Source organism: Orycteropus afer, unplaced genomic scaffold, assembly GCF_000298275.1.
Source record: "Orycteropus afer afer isolate SDZICR_OR568_19922 unplaced genomic scaffold, OryAfe1.0 scaffold00220, whole genome shotgun sequence".
Taxonomy (NCBI): Eukaryota; Metazoa; Chordata; class Mammalia; order Tubulidentata; family Orycteropodidae; genus Orycteropus; species Orycteropus afer.
In genome coordinates this window covers 2,751,045-2,770,368 of record NW_006921807.1, presented here as the reverse complement: position 1 = coordinate 2,770,368, position 19,324 = coordinate 2,751,045, and the positions used below count along the sequence as shown (strand labels likewise).

Sequence of the window (19,324 nt, the reverse complement as noted above, 5' to 3'; positions counted from 1 at the left end):
GGCCCCGACTCATAGCGACCCCTCCTTGGGTTTCCGAGGCAGTATCACTACGGAAGTAGGATTGCCCAACCTTCCTTCCGAGGAGTGGCCGGTGGGTTTGAACCGCCAGCCTTCTGGTTAGCAGTCAAGTGCTTTAGCCACTATGCTACTGTTCTACATCTTTGGTGATTAGTGACTGGGGCCTTAAAAGCTTGTGAGCAGCCATCTAAGATCCAACTATTGGTCTCTTCTCATCTGGAGCAAAAAAAGGTGAAGAAAATCAAAGATGTGTAGAAACCTTACAAAACCTCAGCCTATATGACCCTGAGACCTGAAGAACTAGATGGTGCCCAGCTACAGATGCCAACCACTGGGAAAGGAAGATCAAAACTGGAGATCCTGGATAGAGTGGGAGAAAAATTGTGGAACAAAATTAAAAAAAAAAGTGAATAAGGTAGTTTACTGGTCAGATAAAGACTGATGAAACTCCCAAGATGATTGCCCCAAGTTACCTTTAGGCCTGGAATTGAACTCATTCCCACATTCATAGCTCTCAAACAATAGACAGCCCTACTACAAGGTTTACAGCATCTAACAACAGCACCACTACGAGCTGAACAACTCTACCACGGAGATGCACTCCTTAGAACAATCAACCATTGATTGTTGGAAGGGGAGGATTTAAATTGGCAGAAATGTAGGGAGGAAGGAATGCATAGGTAAGAAGGACACAACGAAAGGGTAACCACATGGAAGAAGCAGGTGGAGAGTTGTTACACTGTGGGGGAATGTAACCAGTGTCACAAAACAAAATGTGTATCAACTGTTAAAAGTAAAACAAATCTGCTTTGTAAAATTTTACCCAAATCACAATACAAAGTTAAAAAAAAAAAAAAAAAATTATGCCTTGGAAATTAGACTGGGGCAGTTCTACTTTCTCCTATAGGGTTAAGAGTCAGAATCAACTCCATGGCGATGTGTTTGGTTTGTTTTCTCCTATGTGTGCTTGTTTACTATCTTTCATATCTCCAAAGATATTGACTTAAGATACACACTACACTAATCCTGCCTCATTAACCTAACAAAGACAACCATTTCCACTTGGGATTATAATCACAGTCATAGACTTTAAGATTAATAATGCATATTTTTGGGACATAATTTAATCTATAACCCTTATTAAAAATACATCATATTAAAGCTAAACAAATTCACAAATTTTCTGTAATATTTATGGTTTATAATCTCTATTATATGAATTTTAAATTATAATTAAAATATATCAACCTACATTTATGTCCCATTAAAATATGTTAATTGTAGAAGTATTAGATTTAGGATTAAATAATCTATTTTAGTAAGAGTTAAAAATTTTCTTCTATTGATTCATTTCTATCTATAATAAAAAAAACCTACTTCCAATGAGTCAATTCCAACCCAATGATCCTATAGGACCAAGGACTGAACCATAAGGTTTCCAAGGCTATAAATATTTGAGAAAATAGACTGTCTCATCTTTCTTCCACAGAGCAGCTGGTGGGTTTGAACCACCTACCATTGGGTTAGGAACCAGAGTGCTTTAACCACTGCACCACCAGAGCTTCTTCTGCATTCCATACAGAAGTCATTTTAACATGTAATTCTCAGTGTTTTTCATTGAAGCTTGTAAAATATAAATTTTTTGATGATTTCAAACATGCAAAATGAAAACTTAAAAAATTACAAGCATCAATAATTTTAAGAGATATTTTTCCCTTAAATTACTTACAAACCATAGGTTTGTAAGAAAGAGTTAAAAAACATATTCAAAAGATTTCATACGGATACAGCCCTTAAAGAGAGAATAGAATAAATAATTCTAATGCAATTCTAGGAGCTCTGGTAGCATAGTGCCTAAGGCACTTGACTGTTAAACAGAAGGCTGGCGGTTCAAACCCACCAGCCACTCCTCGAAAGGCAGGCTGGACAATCTACTTCCCTAGTGATACTGTCTTGGCAACCCAAGGAGGGGTCGCTATGAGTCTGGGCCAACTCGACGGCACATAACAACAACAGCAATGCAATTCTGCAAAGAGGCTTAATCTTCTTGAGTGGAAATTTGAACTGATATTAAGTTGATAAAGCATAACTTAACTGTGCAGCTACTGATTATATGACAACCTACAATCTTAAAAAAAAAAAAAAACTAATACTAGCTTTACAGATTTCAACCAATCATTAACTGAATATTTATAAAATATGTTACATACTCATCATAGTACTTGAATAATCACAAATAAAACCACATCTTATCTTTCATCATGTCTTATGGCTAGTTGTGGAGGCTTGGCATACTATGAAATATAGGATATAGTAACTTCTGTGGAAATGTAAAAGATACCAGAAGTAAGTACAATTATGAAATTTAAAAGAAAAAATCTGGATGAGACATGTAGTTGGTCAAGACTTTAAAAAAAACGTAGCACTTCTGTCATGAAAAATGAGAGAAGTAGGTGTTCTAGGCAAGAAGCATATCAAGAACAAGGCTCTCAAGGGCAATTAAGCTTGTAAGCTTTGGCTTCTGTGAAGAAACTAGTAGGTGTTTATGGGTGGGGAAGGTGGGTTACCCCAAGATTACAGAGGAGCTTTAATGCCAAGGGGAAGAATTTTAACTTTACACACAGCTGATAAGAATTAAAAGATTTTGAGAGGAATCATGTAATTTAAATTGTAGACAAAATAATAAATAATAATATGGAGTATATAGTAAACTAGGAACGGAAGATGGAAAGAAAACTCCAGAATGGTAATATCACCATCTATATATATATATATATATATATACACATACATATATATATATACATAAAACTATTGAAGAGTGTATGACAGATGGGATTAATTCATCCAATTGTGAGCTTCTGAAGGCACTCCTTTTAAAAAATACTGTTGTTAGATGCCTCCAGTACATTGCAGTACATTGTGACTCATCACATGACCATGAGACAGAGCAGAACTGCCTGTTTTTATGTGAATAGATTGCCAGGTCTTTCCCCTATGAAGCCGCTGAGTTCAAACTGCCAGTGTTTCAGTCAGCAGCCAAACACTTAATCTAGGCACCACCAGTTAGATGACCAAATTTCTATTTCTTATTATTCACATTGCTGCAAAGTACTCTAACATAAAATTAGTATTTGGTTGAGAAGTGTAGTGAAAATTAAAAACAGAGCAACAAACAACAAAAAAACCTTGCTTTCTACACACACATATTTAGAAAATAGATTCCAATATATATAATGAATGAGGAAAAATGATGTCTTTCTATAATTTCTCCAAGTATCTAATGCCATTCATGTGGCTGCTTAAATACAGAACAGCTTAGTCAAACATGAGGGCCCTAATTACTCCTGGGTAGACTGAGTAACCTAAGAGCTCTGAACAAATCTATGAAAAAATTAATTGATAAAATGGCAAACTGCAATTTGGGCAATCTGAAGCCCAACTCCATCTCCATTTTGCCCTTTCTTTTTGTGTAGCAGATAAGTGTTTCCTTACGTATTAGGTATCGTTATACAACTGTAAAAGCACAAAGAGAAGATACATTCCCATTCTTTCCTAAATCTGTGAACACTGTAAATTCGAAGATTAAAAACCATGGTAATGGTAATTTTCATTCTTAAGGTAAATATAGATTTGCATAGGATGTAAGGCTAACATGGTTAAGTACTTCACAATATTTTGGAGATAAAATCATAAAGGTTTTTATGATAATTTTAGGCACTTTGATATTGAAATTCATTGTCTACAAAAAACATAGCTCTTTCCATATAAAAACTAGCATAGGTAAAAAGAGAATAAGCAACTAAACATTATCTGTGTTTTTAGTAACGTCTGCACCTGAGGCCAAACAAAACTAAGCAAAAGATAACTGCAAGAGCAATTGCAAAACCAGCACTTACCCATATTTTGCAAAATTTGCCCAGCTTTTCATTATGGATCGACTCAAAATTTCCTCAGCTCTTGTGTAGTTAGCTCTTCTTTCAAGAGGTAAACCAAAGACAAACTCAATTTCATAACCATGCAACACTCCCATCCATTCTGGCCAAGGAAGCTTGGAGGATCGGTGTTCAAAGTAGTAGAAAAAGGCATTATTTTCTAATTCTGAGAACATTTTAGTGAACTCCAAGGCAGGACATATAATATTGTAGTCTCCAACAACATCCTGTAAGGCCTTCCGGTAATGTTCAGGCCTCTGATCATCTACCCAGTCTGTGTAATAGAAGAGGATTGATTCCTTTCCAAAATCACTCACTTCTGGAAAAAATATATTTAAACCTGCCTGAAATTGTCTTCTGGTGATGATGCTGCTATTATCTTTGCTGAACCAAGGTATTCTATATACCAATAATGATGCCGCTTCGGTTACTCATGTTTTAAAAGCCATGCACCCTTACAGCTCACCAATAATGATGCCGCTTCATCTTTATTAACACCCACCAAGATCTGGGTTTTTTTGAATTGTCCAAGCTGGAGTAGCATATCTGGCATGTCAGTGAGAAAATCACCATCCACTGTTGGGCCAAAAGTTACCGACACAAGAGACTCATTGGAAAGAACATTCAGAAGAATTTCCTGAGGATCTTTATTTTGAAGGCATTTGATTATCTCAGTCTCATTTTCTCTTGAGCAACCAAGAAATTTAGCTAAGGTCAAAGTTCTGTTCTTGGCTTCATAGAGAGACATTACTACCTGAGGGGCATTAGAAGATCCACTTTGCAAAATGGCCCTAGTGAAAAATGGATGGCTTCTAGGAGAAAGTAAGTGAAAGCTAACAGAAGCTGCTCCTGCACTTTCTCCAAAAAGAGTTACACTTTTAGGATTTCCACCAAAGGCTGCTATATTTTTTTGGATCCACTGAAGTGCCAACTGTTGATCAAATAAGCCTATGTTCCCTGGTGCCTCAGGATTTCCAGGCAAAGCTAAGAATCCTAGGGCACCTACCCTATAGTTCATTGAAATTACAATAACTCTTTCCACTCGAGCCAGAAACTTACCATCATAAACATATAAAGAAGATGTTCCAGTTTGAAAACCACCACCATAGATCCACACCATTACAGTTGCATTTTTTGGTTTAGGTGTTGGAATCCAGACATTGAGATACAGGCAGTCTTCGCTAAGGTCTGTGTTTGGGTGCCACATCTCTGATCCAAGAAAGCCTGGGAAAGTTTGATCTACGTTCTGATAGCAAGAGTTTGCATATTTTGTGGCATTCCAGATATTGGACCACTTGGTTAGGGGCTGTGGCTTTCTGAATCGAAGTCTACCAAGAGGTGGCTGTGCATAGGGAATTCCGAGAAAGGCTGTTACTGTGCCACCAAGAACTGGCAAGTTCATTCCTCTGACTCTTCCACTCTTGGTTGCAATTACAATGTCTTCTTCTGTGTGTGACTTCTTGATAAGAACACAGAGGAGAAGAAACCACAAGAGAAATCTGATGCATATGATTGTGTCTTTGCTCTGCATACTGATTTCTGGAAGAGAGGTAAGTAGTAAGTTTTAACAGCTTCATGTGTATAATATTACAAAGTATTCATGTTAAGTAAATATCATATTTTTCATTAGTCTCACAAATTATGAAACTAGTAACTATGCTACCATAATAAATATCTATGTAGGAAAAAGGGAGCTCTGGGAGCATAGTGCCTAAGGTACTTGACTGCTAACCAGAAGGCTGGCAGTTCAAACCCACCAGCCACTCCTCGGAAGGAAGGTTGGGCAATCTACTTCCATAGTGATACCGCCTTGGAAACCCAAGTTGGGTCTGACTCGAAGGTACATTACCAACAACAACAACGTGTAGGAAAAAAATACAAAAGAGTTACAAATGTTTTAGTTTTCAGTGGAGAAAAGAAGTAAGTGAAATGTGAAAATAGAGATTATTTCACTTTGGAAAAATTCTTAATTATTTCTTGAAGGAAGATTTTAACATTTATGTATTTTAAGGCTTGATTATAGAGAGACAAGCTCTTCATAGGAATAAGCTATGTCACCATGGAGATGCAGGCGAGAGTTGAGAAACCTCATTGTAATGTACGACATGACAGAACATCAGAGAGAAAACGTAAAACTAAAATCCAGATATTGAAATCCAGATGGAGACACCCTTCATGCTTATTAAAAATCAGAGTAATAACCTAATTCAAAATAAAAAGTTTGTCCCAGTCATATGTATTACTTTTGTATTATGCACAGCCCCACCAAAAGTGATATTAAAAGGTACTCTACTTATAACCTTAATTCTAAAGCTGAACTCACTGCCATTGAGTAGATTCCAACACATAGTGACCTCCATTGGGATTCCAAGGTGATAAATCTTTACAGAAATAAATTGCCCCATTCTCCTTCCACAGAACAGTTGGTGAGTTTGAACTGCCAACTTTCTTGTTATCACCGAGCCACCAGAGATCCTAAAACCTTGTAGAGGAGGAAACACTACCATGTAAATTCTCTGAAATGATCTTGGTACTAATCATGTCTGGCTGTATCTTGGAAGAACTGTAAAGTAAGTCAAGAACCTTTAAAGATCCATAGGCTCCTATCATTCTCATTTTCTGTTTCAATTGGTACTTTCTTTGTTCCTTTAATCTAATGGTTTATTCCTCTCTAAGATTCTAGACTATGATCTGGAGAAAATATAGATATTGTATTCATAGAAGATTAAGTAACAAAAATACAGTACTTTTTGTTTATCCTACAAGTTATGAAAACTAACAAATATTGTACCACTTTAAAAGCTTATATAGTAAAAAATAGAAAGGTGTTAGGGATATATTTATATATTTGCTGGGACAAACTTCCATTTTTTAATCATCCACTTTTTTCATCAAAAAACAATGGCACTGAAAGAATAAACTGCAGATGTACTGAAGGAATTGGCATAAAGCAAGTCTCCAGGAACTGACAGAATATTGAATGAGATGTTTCAACAGATGGATGCAACACTGGAAGTGCTCATTCATTTATGTAAAGAAATTTGGATGACAGCTACCTGGCCAACCAACTGGAAGACATCCATATATGTGCTCATTCCAAAAAAGGTGATCTAACAGAATGTGGAAACAATCCAACAATATCATTAATATTACACACAAGTAAAGTTTGCTAGACATAATTTAAAAATGGTTGCAGCAGTTCTTCAATGGGGAACTGCCAGAAATTCAAAGAAGATTCAGAAGAGGATGTGGAGTGAGGGATACTTGCTGATGTCAGATAGATCTTGGCTGAAAGCAAAGAATACCAGAAAGATATTTGCCTGTGCTTTAATGATTATATAAAGGCATTAAACTGTGTGGATCATAACAAATTATGGAAAACATTGTGAAGAATGTGAATTGCAGAACACTGAACTGTGCCCCTGAGGAACTTGTACATAGACCAAAAGTCAGTTATTTGAAGACCAAAAGGGGATATTGCATGGTTAAAATCAGGAAAGGTGTGCATTAGAGCTGTGTCCTTTCACCATATGTATTCAATCTGCATGCTAAGGAAATAATCTGAGAAGCTGGACTATAGGAAGAAGACTGGTATCAGGATTGGAGAAAGACTCATTAAAAACCTGCAATATCTAGATGCCACAACCTTCCTTGCTGAAAGTGAAGAAGACTTGAGGCACTTATTGATGAAGATCAAAGACCACAGCCTTCAATATGGACTACATTTCAACAACAACAAAAAAAAAATCACACAAAAATCCTCACAACTGGGGCAATAAGCAACGTCATGATAAATAGAGAAAAGACTGAAGTGGACAAAAATTTCATTTTACTTGTATCCATAATCAATGTCCAAGGAAACAGCAGTCAAGAAATCATAATTTTCAGCCTGATATGTATGTGAGAGCTGGACAGTGAATAAGGAAGATGGCAGAAGAATTGATTCATTTGAATTGTTGTGTTGGTGAAGAATATTGAAAGTGCCACAGACTGCTACATGGACTTGTTGAAGAAGTACAGCCAGAATGCTCCTCAGAAGTAAGAATCCCCAAAGTTCCTCTCTCTTACTTTGGTCATGTTATCAGGAGGGACCAGTCCCTGGCAAAGGATATCATGGTTGGTAAAGTAGAGGGTCAGTTAAAAAAGGAGGAAGATTCTCAAAGAAATGAATTGAGACTGTGGCTGGAATGATGGGCTCTAGTGTGGCAATGACTGTGAAGATGGTGCAGGACAAGGCAGTGTTTTGTTCGCTTGTACACAGGGTCCCCATGAGTCAAAACTGATGCACCTATACCTAACAACAACATTTTTTCTGAATTTTAATAATCACGAACATTTTCTGCACTCACGATATCAATGATGAGAACCAGTGGTTGCCAGTGAGGAAAGATAAAAGTATTGAAGGAATTTTACACTCAAGGATTCTCAAGAAAAATGTATCAATTTGCTGATTGATAATTAAAGCATATGCAAATAGTGACATTAAATAGGATAGTCAGAATTTTTTTGTATTTTGATAGTGGACAAAATACCTGAAATCAGAGAACCAAAGCTGAGAAAATACCAGGAAAATTGTTGTTGTTGTTGTTATGTGCCGTGGAGTCAGACCTGACTCATAGCGACCCCTCCTTGGGTTTCCGAGGCAGTATCACTATGGAAGTAGATTGCCCAACCTTCCTACCGAGGAGTGGCTAGTGGATTTGAACCGCCAGCCTTCTGGTTAGCAGTCAAGTGCCTTAGGCACTACGGTACCAGAGCTCCTCCAGGAAAATTAGAGGAAATAAAATAATAAATATTTGATATTTTATTAAATAGATATAACTTTCATTGATCATTGGAAAAGACTAATTGAGGAGGTCAAACATTTATCAAAAAGCTATGATGTGTACTTGAGTTTCTGTTAAATAAACACATTTTAAAAATCAAAGTAAATCCATAAAAAAAAAGAAACAAAAAAATTAATGCAAATGTGGTTTAAAGAACTAACATCTTTATATTACTGGAAAAAAATTAAAACAACAAATTAAAAACACTGATTCTCATTCATGTAATAGTAATAAAGATTCATAATTATTCAGACTTTCTTTTTTTAAAATTTTTTTCCTGATACTATGGTTGTAAATTCAATCTGTGTGACCAAGTACATATTTCTGTAAGTATTCAGTATTTGCATTCGTGTATTTTTGTTGTTGTTGTTGTTTATTTTTTATTTAGATGGTTTACAAGTGCAAGGATAAGGCAATATCTCTATAAATATGGCCAGAACTAAGATATTAACATCACATTTTAAATTAGCTAAATTCACCACTGTTCACAGTATAGCTAGTTGTCAACAAATAATTTTTGGTACTGACAAATCTCTGAGTAAATTAATGCATGGTTTACAGTATTTTCTTTACTGCCTGTATTTATACCTATTATGAAAACAAAACAAAACAAAAAATACTGCCATTGAGTTTATTCTGACTCAGAGAGATCTCCATTGGGTTTTCAAGGTGTTAAATCTTTATGAAAATAGATTGCCACTTACAGATATAGAAATAGATATAAAACCCAGAAAGATAAAACCCATTGCCATTAAGTTGATATGTAAAGATAGATAATGATTACTATACTAACAAGGGCTTTTTCTCAAACCATAAAGTTTTTTTTCAGATTATCTCAGTTTGATAGAATTTACTTTGAGCTAAGGTCAATAAAATATATGATTTAAATACAGAATATTTATACTACATTTCTATGCTATTATAATATTTAGATATTATAATTAGAATAAATGTAGCTTCTTATAAGTAATAATTCAATTCAATGTAATAGTAATATAAAGATGCCTGTAGACTTCATACTGCTAAAAAATTTATGGTTATGACAGTATAGGTGTTAGAGAGACCCTGCTACTATAGGTCTTTCTTTTTTTTTCCCCTCTGATAATTAATAAGCCATTATTATTTAAGAAAATCGAGATGGATATTTGGAGATGAATGAAGTGCTGTGAAGGACTTCTTCTTTTTTAAAAGTCTATTTTGGAATGGAAAGATGAATTAAAATTCAAAAGTGGTTTTCTCTGCGTTGGATACTGTAGTGTCTCCTGGTTGTACTTGTTTTCCCATTCACCCGTCAATGCTCCTCTAAGTCTAATATGATATCATCTGTTTTTCCTTTGTTCTATTTAAATATTATTTTGTCTTTATAAACCAAAAATTCAATTTTTTTAATCTTTGATAATTTTCAGACTTTGGTTCTACAAATACTTTAATTTTTGTTGCAAAATAAGTATAATTACTACCAAAGTATATTTAAGTTAATATGGAATTAATGCATGTGATAATTTTTATTTTGTATGTTTAAAAACTATTGCTTGAACATCTGAAAGAGTTCTTATTTCAATGTCATTTAGTTTTTATTTACAGACATACTTCCTGTGAGCTCTTATTTATATTTATATTTTTGCACTGAATAAATCTTAATGTTATACCATGTTATTTATGTGAATGTTTTTCAACAAAGGTATCTATGAGTTGTCACCTTGTAAATAATGAAATTAAATAACATTCAAATCAGTCTTTGAAATTATGAGTTCCTTTCAAGAATGGCAATATAATTCCAACTCAAATTCATGGTATTTGCTGAGGAATGTTCTATAGCATATAATTTAATCTATACTTTAATATTAAAATATGCATATTTCATATACAGGCTAATATTTTTACATGTAGTCAAAGAACTTTATTAAAATAATCATCAATATCATCTTCATAATTTGGTTCTGGTGACACAGTGCCTAAGATATCTGACTGCTAACCATAAGACTGACAGCCCAAACCAACCAACTGATCCACGGAGGAAGATGGGGCAGTGTACTTCTGTAAAGATTTACCACCTCAGAAACCCAATAGGGGTTTCTACGCTATGAGTTTGAATCAACTTGATGGCAGTGAGTTTGGATTTTTTTGGTTTAGTAGTAATGTTACTCTATAGTTTTTCCATTAAAAGATTTTGAATTTGTAGTATATGTTATAACCTTATGAAAATATCGTGAGTGTAATGATTAAAAAAATGGTGATAAAGAAAATGTAATTTATGTATCTTTAAATCAATATTGATAATTAAAATATTTAAAAATATTAATTGGTTTTACTCCTATAAATTCTAGTGCAAATTTTGTACCGTCACTATTACTAAACTATTTGAACTCTGATAATACATAATACTTTTATCATGAACAATGGAGCAATTTTCACAAGAAGTACAACTAAACAACACATTTTAGATACACGAACATATTAGCATGATGTTTACTATTTTAAAGGGAGGAAAGCACTTCTGCCTGGAATTGAAAAAGAAAATGAATTATGGAGGTTTAAGGGGCCCAAAACAAAAAGTGAGTAATATAATGTTCCAATTAGTATTCTAGAAAATCAAATCTACTGGCATTTTTAGGAAAACACTCTTAAAATTTAAAAATGTACCTTTGCAAAGACAAGACAAAAGTAACATTTCCTTCTTTTAGCCATTCTAATTCAATCTTGAAAAGTAGTACCAAAATCCTCTAACCAATTTTAATAAGAAATATATAAAGTTATGCTATAAAGTATGGATACAATAAAATGATAGATAAAAAAGGCTGTTTTTTTTTTATTTAATTGCCATAATTGAACAGCTGGCAAACTTTAAAAAAATTGGTCAGAGATTTCTTAAAGTAAAATCCCCCAAATGTTCACATTTTTCTCTGAGTTTAGAATACTTTTTCTCAGTAATTTCTCTTGATGATTTTTTTATCTATTGAAAACTATAATAAAGTATATTTTCCTGTGTGAAAATAAAGTGTCCTAAAATGGCAGGAAAAGAGTCATCTAAGTGAATTTAATGTGATCTAGAGCAATCACCTCTGAAATATGTTTGGTCAAATTAAAACAACTAAGCCTTTATACCAAACCTTAAAAGGCTACTTTGCTGCTGGCTAAGTGAAGGATAGAATTAATGAAGTGTGTTTATAAACGGACTGTATTACTGACTTTCAGGAATTCTTCAGATACTTATTAGGCACTTAAAGGACGTGTGTACAAATAGAAGACAATATATTAGGTGTGAGGAGGCATCATGTCTGTCCCTGTCTTCAACCATGAATAACATTCACAAAGTTTTCATTCCATGAATAACTGAACAATTTGAACATTTGATTATTAGAGAGATTTCTTGCATCTTCTTTGAAAGATTAAACTCGTTTTCAGTTGACATGTATTCAGTTAAACTTTCTAACATTGGACAGTCTAGTTTCAACAAGAACAAGCAGCTGTTGTCATGAAAGCATCAAAATTAATAGAATATGTAATTTAAATATTCATTAAACCTGTTATCAAAATCCAACCAAAATAAATAAATAAATAAATAATAAATGAGATATACGAGGCTAAGATAGTATTAGCACACATTTTCTAAACGTGAAAAATGGAGTAATGAAATTCCTAAATATTTTCTTATAGTTAAAGAAGTAGGACATTAAAACAAAACCGCAACAACAATGATGAAAAGAGAATAGAACTTTCCAAATCCAAATAGAAAATTTTGTTCACATCCAAAAGGCCATGCTTTTTCACTTTTAGACTGATAACTCTACAGAATTCTATTGTAAATTATAAATCTAGTCCTTAAAATCTCATATGTATCTTTAAAACAAGTAACTATTTTAGTGAAATATAGTGGTATATATCAAACAACAGGAGAAAATTTATATTAAGGCTTTATACAAACTAATGATTCCTAGTTAAGTTTAATATCATAAAGCATATTAATAAAAATGGGAAAGTACATTCCTAAAATTAAAAAAAAAATCATTATAAATAGAAGCATAAATAAATAGCATTGTTCATATTTCAAGTCAGGTTTAATCATTTATACACTATATACTATTACTGCTTAATCCCCTAATTAAACAGAAATTGTTATCATCACAGTAAAGGTAGGTATACAAGATGACAAAAAAGTCTATATTCGCTTAGTATTTCTATTCATAATATAAATGTAACAAATGTAAAACATACTGCTATAATTTAAACACATATATAAAAACAAGATGAAAAGGGCAAAGGTGACAAAAGTTTGTAATAAACACAATTTCCTTTTAAATGAAAGAAACTCACACGTTTCATTTGCCAATTGATACTGTTAAAGTTTCAAATAACAAAGTGTACATTAAGAAAAGTACCTTGTTAAGACAAACATAAGAGACCTATTCATTTCATGACATTAAAAAAAAAAGGCAAAACAAAAAATGAGCAAGACTGGTCAAAGAGTACTTTTGTTATTGTAGGGAGAAATTCACTAAGCAATGCATTTATGGATAAAACTCAGCATAATGTATTTTCCATTTGGAAAGCTCCGGGAAGAACATAAATCGCAGAGATGGTACGCAGAGGTTTTACAGTTTTGCATCATTTCTTCAGCAGTTAAATGGATTTAATCTGTGTTCCCTAAATAACAGGAAGATGTCAAGCGTGTGTCTATTAGCTTGCTTGACTTGTCCCATTTGCAAGCTTCAGTGATTGTCCCTTACAAAACACCAAAGGGGCACAGCAAACCCATGAAGGGGTCACAATCCTACAGAATGAGCTTCACAGTAACTTGCGCTTCACGAAGATGTAAATTCAGAGCAACTTACCCGACTCAGGGCAACAAAGATGATAAAGTTTGCAAGGAGCTGAGATCACTTAATACTTCAGGGAAATTCAGGATGCAGCCGCTGCTCTAGTCTGTAAATTGGACTGCACTGACATTACAATCAACTGTTACTGACAAAGCTCGCGAGAGTTGCCAGCAGTAACTTGATCTAGAGGCAGCCAATCTTTACTTCTGACATATGTTCAGAGGCTAACGGTATGAATGAAATAAAGATTCATTTACAAAAGAATTACCGGATTCACGCTTTAGGATTGTAGGCACTTGTCTAAGAGGGTAGGAAAAACACAGAAATGCCTTTGATTAAAGGAAACTCAAATTTAACAGAAAATGCAGCAGGTTTTTTTTTTGTTTTTGTTTTTGTTTTTTTAACATTATCAGAACTGTCTATCTCTTTTATCAGAGCTCTTTATCTCTTTTATAAAATATAGGTTTACATTATGTTTGCTTTAAGATTTAAAGGGGTACATATTGTTCCAAAGAACACTATTATTGAAATCCTTTGTTGCTTCAATCTGTGCCAATCATGTGTTTACAGAGGTTAGTAAAACAGAAAATGGGAAAGAAAATAATTGCTCTAGAAATAAAGTCATCCAAATGAAAAAAAAAATTAGTTATATTAACTAATGAATGAATGTCTCTGATAGGGATCTCTTCCCAATTCCCTCCCCAACAGTTAAGTAACCCAAATGCCAGCATTGGTAATTACCTGTTTAAAGGGGCCTGCAAACAGCAAAGTGTAATGAGAAGTCACACTTTTGTGGCCAAGACAAGGAACATAAAATGAACAGTTTTCATCCAACTCAGTGTAGATTAGCCAGCCAGCACTGTGATAGAATTCCAGGAAGTATTTATGTCTTTCTGGTGTATCTTTCTTAAAATAGCTATTGATGCAGGGGAGTATTTAATATCTAATTCTCAGGGAAGTTACATTCTCCATCGCAATGCTGATAGTGTCACTTTTAAGTCTCTTAATGAGTTCACTAGCATACTAATCAGTAGGCATGAGTTGTAGGTGAGCCCACTTTTTCATTAGTACCTTATAACTTCAAACACAGATACAAAAATTCTTCTAATCTGATTCCACCTTATGGTAGTTACTATAATGGATTGTTGTTGTTGTTGTTGTTGTTTGCCGTCGCGTCTACCCCGACTCATAGCAACCCCTCTTTGGGTTTCCGAGGCAGTATCACTATGGAAGTAGGATTGCCCAACCTTCCTTCCGAGGAGTGGCTAGTGGGTTTGAACCTCCAGCCTTCTGGTGAGCGGTTAAGTGCTTTAGGCACTATGCTACCAGAGCTCCTACTATAATGGATAATGTACCTAAATTATTTTATTTTATTCCAAGAGATATATGAGTATTAACCACAATTTGAAGATGAGGAAACTAAGGTTTATAAACATAAAAACTCAATATGTATCTTACAATCAGTAGTTGTTAGAATCAGAATTTTGACTAATTCAGGTGAACCATCTCCAAGATAGTAGTCCATTTCATAATTATTTGCAATGAAATTATGTTCTGGTTACCTAGTGGCACTCTGACAAGAATATAATACTACAAATGGAATGGCCTTAACAAACAGGAGTCATTTTCTTACAGTTTGGAGGCTTTAAGTCCAAGTTCAAAGTGCCAGGTTCTAGGGGCTGGGTGAAAGAGAGCCCCTCAACCTTGGGGTCCAACTCTGCCTCCTGCTCCCGGCCCACTGGAGATAGAGGCATTTCTTCACTCAGACAGCTGCTGGCTGCTGAGGCTGAGAAGCCCAAGGTTGAAAAGTAAAAAGGCACAGTCCTGATGTTACCAAACCACATAGCAGGACATTAAGTCAAGTCCATTTTAAGTCCCAAGGTGGGCAGTACATGGCAAGGCTGCTGAACAATGACACAGCTACATGCAGAGTCCAAGTGTGCCATATGCTAGAGACCATTCTCCAAGGCTTCTGCTTATATACAGGAAGCAGACCCATTCCCAAAGGCAGCTATTCAGCTGCTTCCAGTAGATTCCACCATGGAGTTGGATTAGCAGTCTCATCATGGGGAATACTACATCCAGCTGCCCAGCCACTCAACCAGGCCCAGCCAAGTTGACACACAAACTTACTATCACAAATTAGAATATAGTTTTTATAATGACAACCCAATTACAAAAGATTCACAGATTATATGGTCTGTCTACCTAAGATAGTCCATGGATGCTTTTTTAAAAAGGGCACACTGGCAACAATGTTAATAAAGTAAAGGTTTTTTTTGTTTTTTTTTTTTCATCATTTAATATTTCTGGAGATTTATATGAAGGAAAGCCCATTAGTTTAATATATACGATTTATTTTCCAAATGTCAAACTTGTCTCCAATAAAAATCCACTGCACTTTTTGTTCTTTATGCCAGAAGCTAGTTGACCTCATTCTCAAATTCTACATTTTTCAAGTTAGAAAATTCGACAGAAAAAGTTTTTCAGGCCGCTGACATCAATTCACCATATCAGTTGTATTATAGATACACACACATACATACACAAATAAAAATGTATCATACATACACTGAAAAAAGTATCATATACACACATAATTTTCTTTTTATGCTTATACATGATCCTAAACAATAAAATAATCTGTAACACTGAATACCGTGCAACCCTAAAGAATAACATAGAATCTGTAAAATATCACATAATGTGGATGATCTTGGAGGACATTATACTGAGTGAAATAAGTCAATCACAGAAGGACATACATAGTATTAGTTCATTATTATAAAAAGTCAAGGAAAGGCTTTTATATGGAAGGAAACTTCCCTTGTTGTTTACCAGGGGTGAAAGGGGAGGGGAGGGAACACTGAAAAAAAATGCATTGACCCGTGTCACTTTAGTTTTGTGTATTTCACTATACATAAATTATATTTCAATGAAATGTATTGGAAAAATAATCTGTAACAAATGTATTTTTATTTTTAACATATGTTATTTAAATGGGTTTTTTAGGAACATCAACTGTTTAAAAAATCTGATCCTTACTCCTCTGCTCAGTGTTTTTGCTTCAGTGAACTTCCTTTATTTTCTGCCCCTTCGGTTCATTTCTTCTCTTGATATCCAAGCTATGTCATATCTTTTGATACATTATTTCAGCACATTCTTAAAATATGTCTCCTTCCCATTTTATCTGAGTTCCTTCCTTTGCTGCACAACATGTAGCAGCTGCTTCATTTCTGTTTTGTCATCCTTTTCTCACGCATATCCAATGAGACAAGTAAGTAACACGCAAGAGCCTGGATTCAGGGTTCATGAGCAAGTGGTATTCCACTACCTCATAGTCATGGTGTTTAAAAATCATGTCATTATACATTGTGTATGCCTTGTAAGTGACACTGCTGAAATACCACAGAACATTCCACACAGTATTAAGGGTGTTCAGATTCAGTAACCATATATGCTGAAATTTGGGCAGGACAACCATTTTGGTCTTGACTAGGCTATTTTTTGTTTGGCCAGTCATGGTGACTTTCTGCTCTTAAGGTTTTATTTTGTCAATTACCAGTGAGCTGGTTGTTTTGTAGATAGCAATACTCAAGGAAACAATGTGGGAAACGTTAATCTCAGACATTAAGTTTTTCTTATGTGTATTAATTCCACAAAAGTGTGCTGATCTTTATTAATGCTTTTGGTTTTATTACAAAAGCAATGCATACTTATGAATAAAATATGAAATACAAATAAAATAATATTTTTATACTTTACATACCACAATTGAAGGAAAAGATCATTTGGTGTATTACATTCTTTTAAATTAAGTGCATGTAGGTAAACATAGTTATGTAAAATAATAGTAATATTGCTTGTTATACTTTTGTTTCCTGCTTTTTTGTTTATGTTGCTGTTGTTATGTGTTGTTGAGTCAGATCCAACTCATAGAGACCTCTCCTTGGGTTTCTGAAGCAGTATCACTACAGAAGTAGATTGTTCAACCTTCCTTCTGAGGAAGCCTTCTGGGGGTCAAGAGCCTTAGGCACTATGCTACTTTTTATTTAAATATTTCAAAGATAGGGATATTTCACCATATGTGCATGCTATACTTTATTACAACATTTTAAATTATTTTATAATAATAATAATGTGGTAAGCGCATTGAATTTATTAACAACTCAAAACCCCTTCAATATGGCTACATTATTTGGTTGAATACAGTTAATTTACTTTTGCTTGTATTCCATCTTATTTTTCCCCTTATTTTTTTTTCCTGATATTTAATGTGTAGTATATCACTATGTTTCAAAACATTAAAACTGTAGGGAAAAAATATACTCAGAGAAATGTAACTTTAATTCCTTTTACACATTACCCACATATCCTCAGGCATCCAAACTTCCTAGCTGATTCTTCCTCTGAGTGTTTCTTTCCCTTTTTTGTAAAAAACAAGTATATGCACATATGTTTTCTTATTCCATCTTATTTCTTACACAAAGGTAGTATTTATCAAGAGATTCCTAAGTCAGAAACAAAAGACTTTTTTTATTCCCAATGATGGTAGCACACAGAATATTAGCATTTCTTGCACATGTTCCTTGAGCCCAAATTCCGAAAGGTAATGTAAAGAGAGGCAAGTGACATATGCATACACTATGAACTGCGTGACAACAACAAATGCAATGTACTGGATCTGACTCCTAGCGACCCCTCCTTGGGTTTCCAAGGCAGTATCACTATGGAAGTAGATTGCCCAACCTTCTTTTCAAGGAGTGGGTGGTGGGTTTGAACCACTAGCCTTCTGGTTCACAGTTATATGCCTTAGGCACTATGCCACCAGAGTTGCTGAACTGCATGACAAGGGGAAAAAAAAAAAAACCTCTGAGTTTAAGAAACCCAAATATTTTATAAGGGGCAGTATATATCTCTTCCTTTTGCTTTAAAAGGTGTTAATAACTCTATCCATCAAGGCTTCAGGCAAGCCTGACCTTTTTTTCTTTCTTTTTTCTTCAGAATGAGGCAATTTCTCTAACTTCCAAAGCTCAAAAGATAATATAGAACAAAGTGCGTAAGGACCTCTGATCACGTGATGTGCAGAAACATGAGTGCCATCGAGAATGTTGCCCTATCCATTTCCACACTGTTTTGGGTGAATTTTCCCAAGAGTAAGTCACTCTGTCAGATCCTCTGATTAATCTGACAGACAGAAGCTGGAACTTACCTATTTTCATTTGTTCCAATCAGCATTCAAATAAGGTTACTAGCAACAAGATTCAAAGAAAACAATGTGGCCAAACTACTGCATTGGCCTCAAATGTACTAACTAGTCTTGTTGACCAACCATTTGAATAAGTTACAACTATGATATTAAACCTTCTGGGTCTACTTTAGAAAGGCAGGGTGTTACTCCTAGTCCTGTATTTCCTTACCCAGTTGATTCAAAGCATTAATCCAGGTATAGCAGGATGTATTAGCAATTGTAGACTACACCTTGGCTCACAAGGAGGAAGTGTAGGGTGATTTGGTCATATACAACAAGCCTGACCAATAAGTTGAGGCTTACTCAAATACAGGAATGAATTGATATAATTGATGCTTTAGCAATAGGGAGGAATACATGTTTATATCGCCCTCGCTAACTGGATGATTCTCATTGTAGGGATAACTACCTATGTGGTTTATATAAATAACAAATCTTTAAATCATTTGGGGGAATGCCTTCAAATAATCAAAGGAA

General features: G+C 34.4%; 1 protein-coding gene across 1 annotated transcript in view; it reads right to left on the bottom strand.

Annotated features, from left to right (window-relative positions):
• Positions 1 to 13,654, bottom strand: part of BCHE (butyrylcholinesterase) — a 109,616-nt gene extending 95,962 nt beyond the window's left edge. Inside the window, exons 1-3 of the mRNA XM_007948719.2 lie at positions 13,612 to 13,654; positions 4,413 to 5,492; positions 3,918 to 4,374 (exon numbers count right to left, since the gene is read on the bottom strand). Of these exons, the coding sequence (XP_007946910.1) occupies positions 3,918 to 4,374; positions 4,413 to 5,484 (1,529 nt within the window). The 5' untranslated portion in view covers positions 5,485 to 5,492; positions 13,612 to 13,654. The remainder of the gene's footprint in view (positions 1 to 3,917; positions 4,375 to 4,412; positions 5,493 to 13,611) is intronic.
• Between the last annotated feature and the right edge of the window lie 5,670 nt (positions 13,655 to 19,324).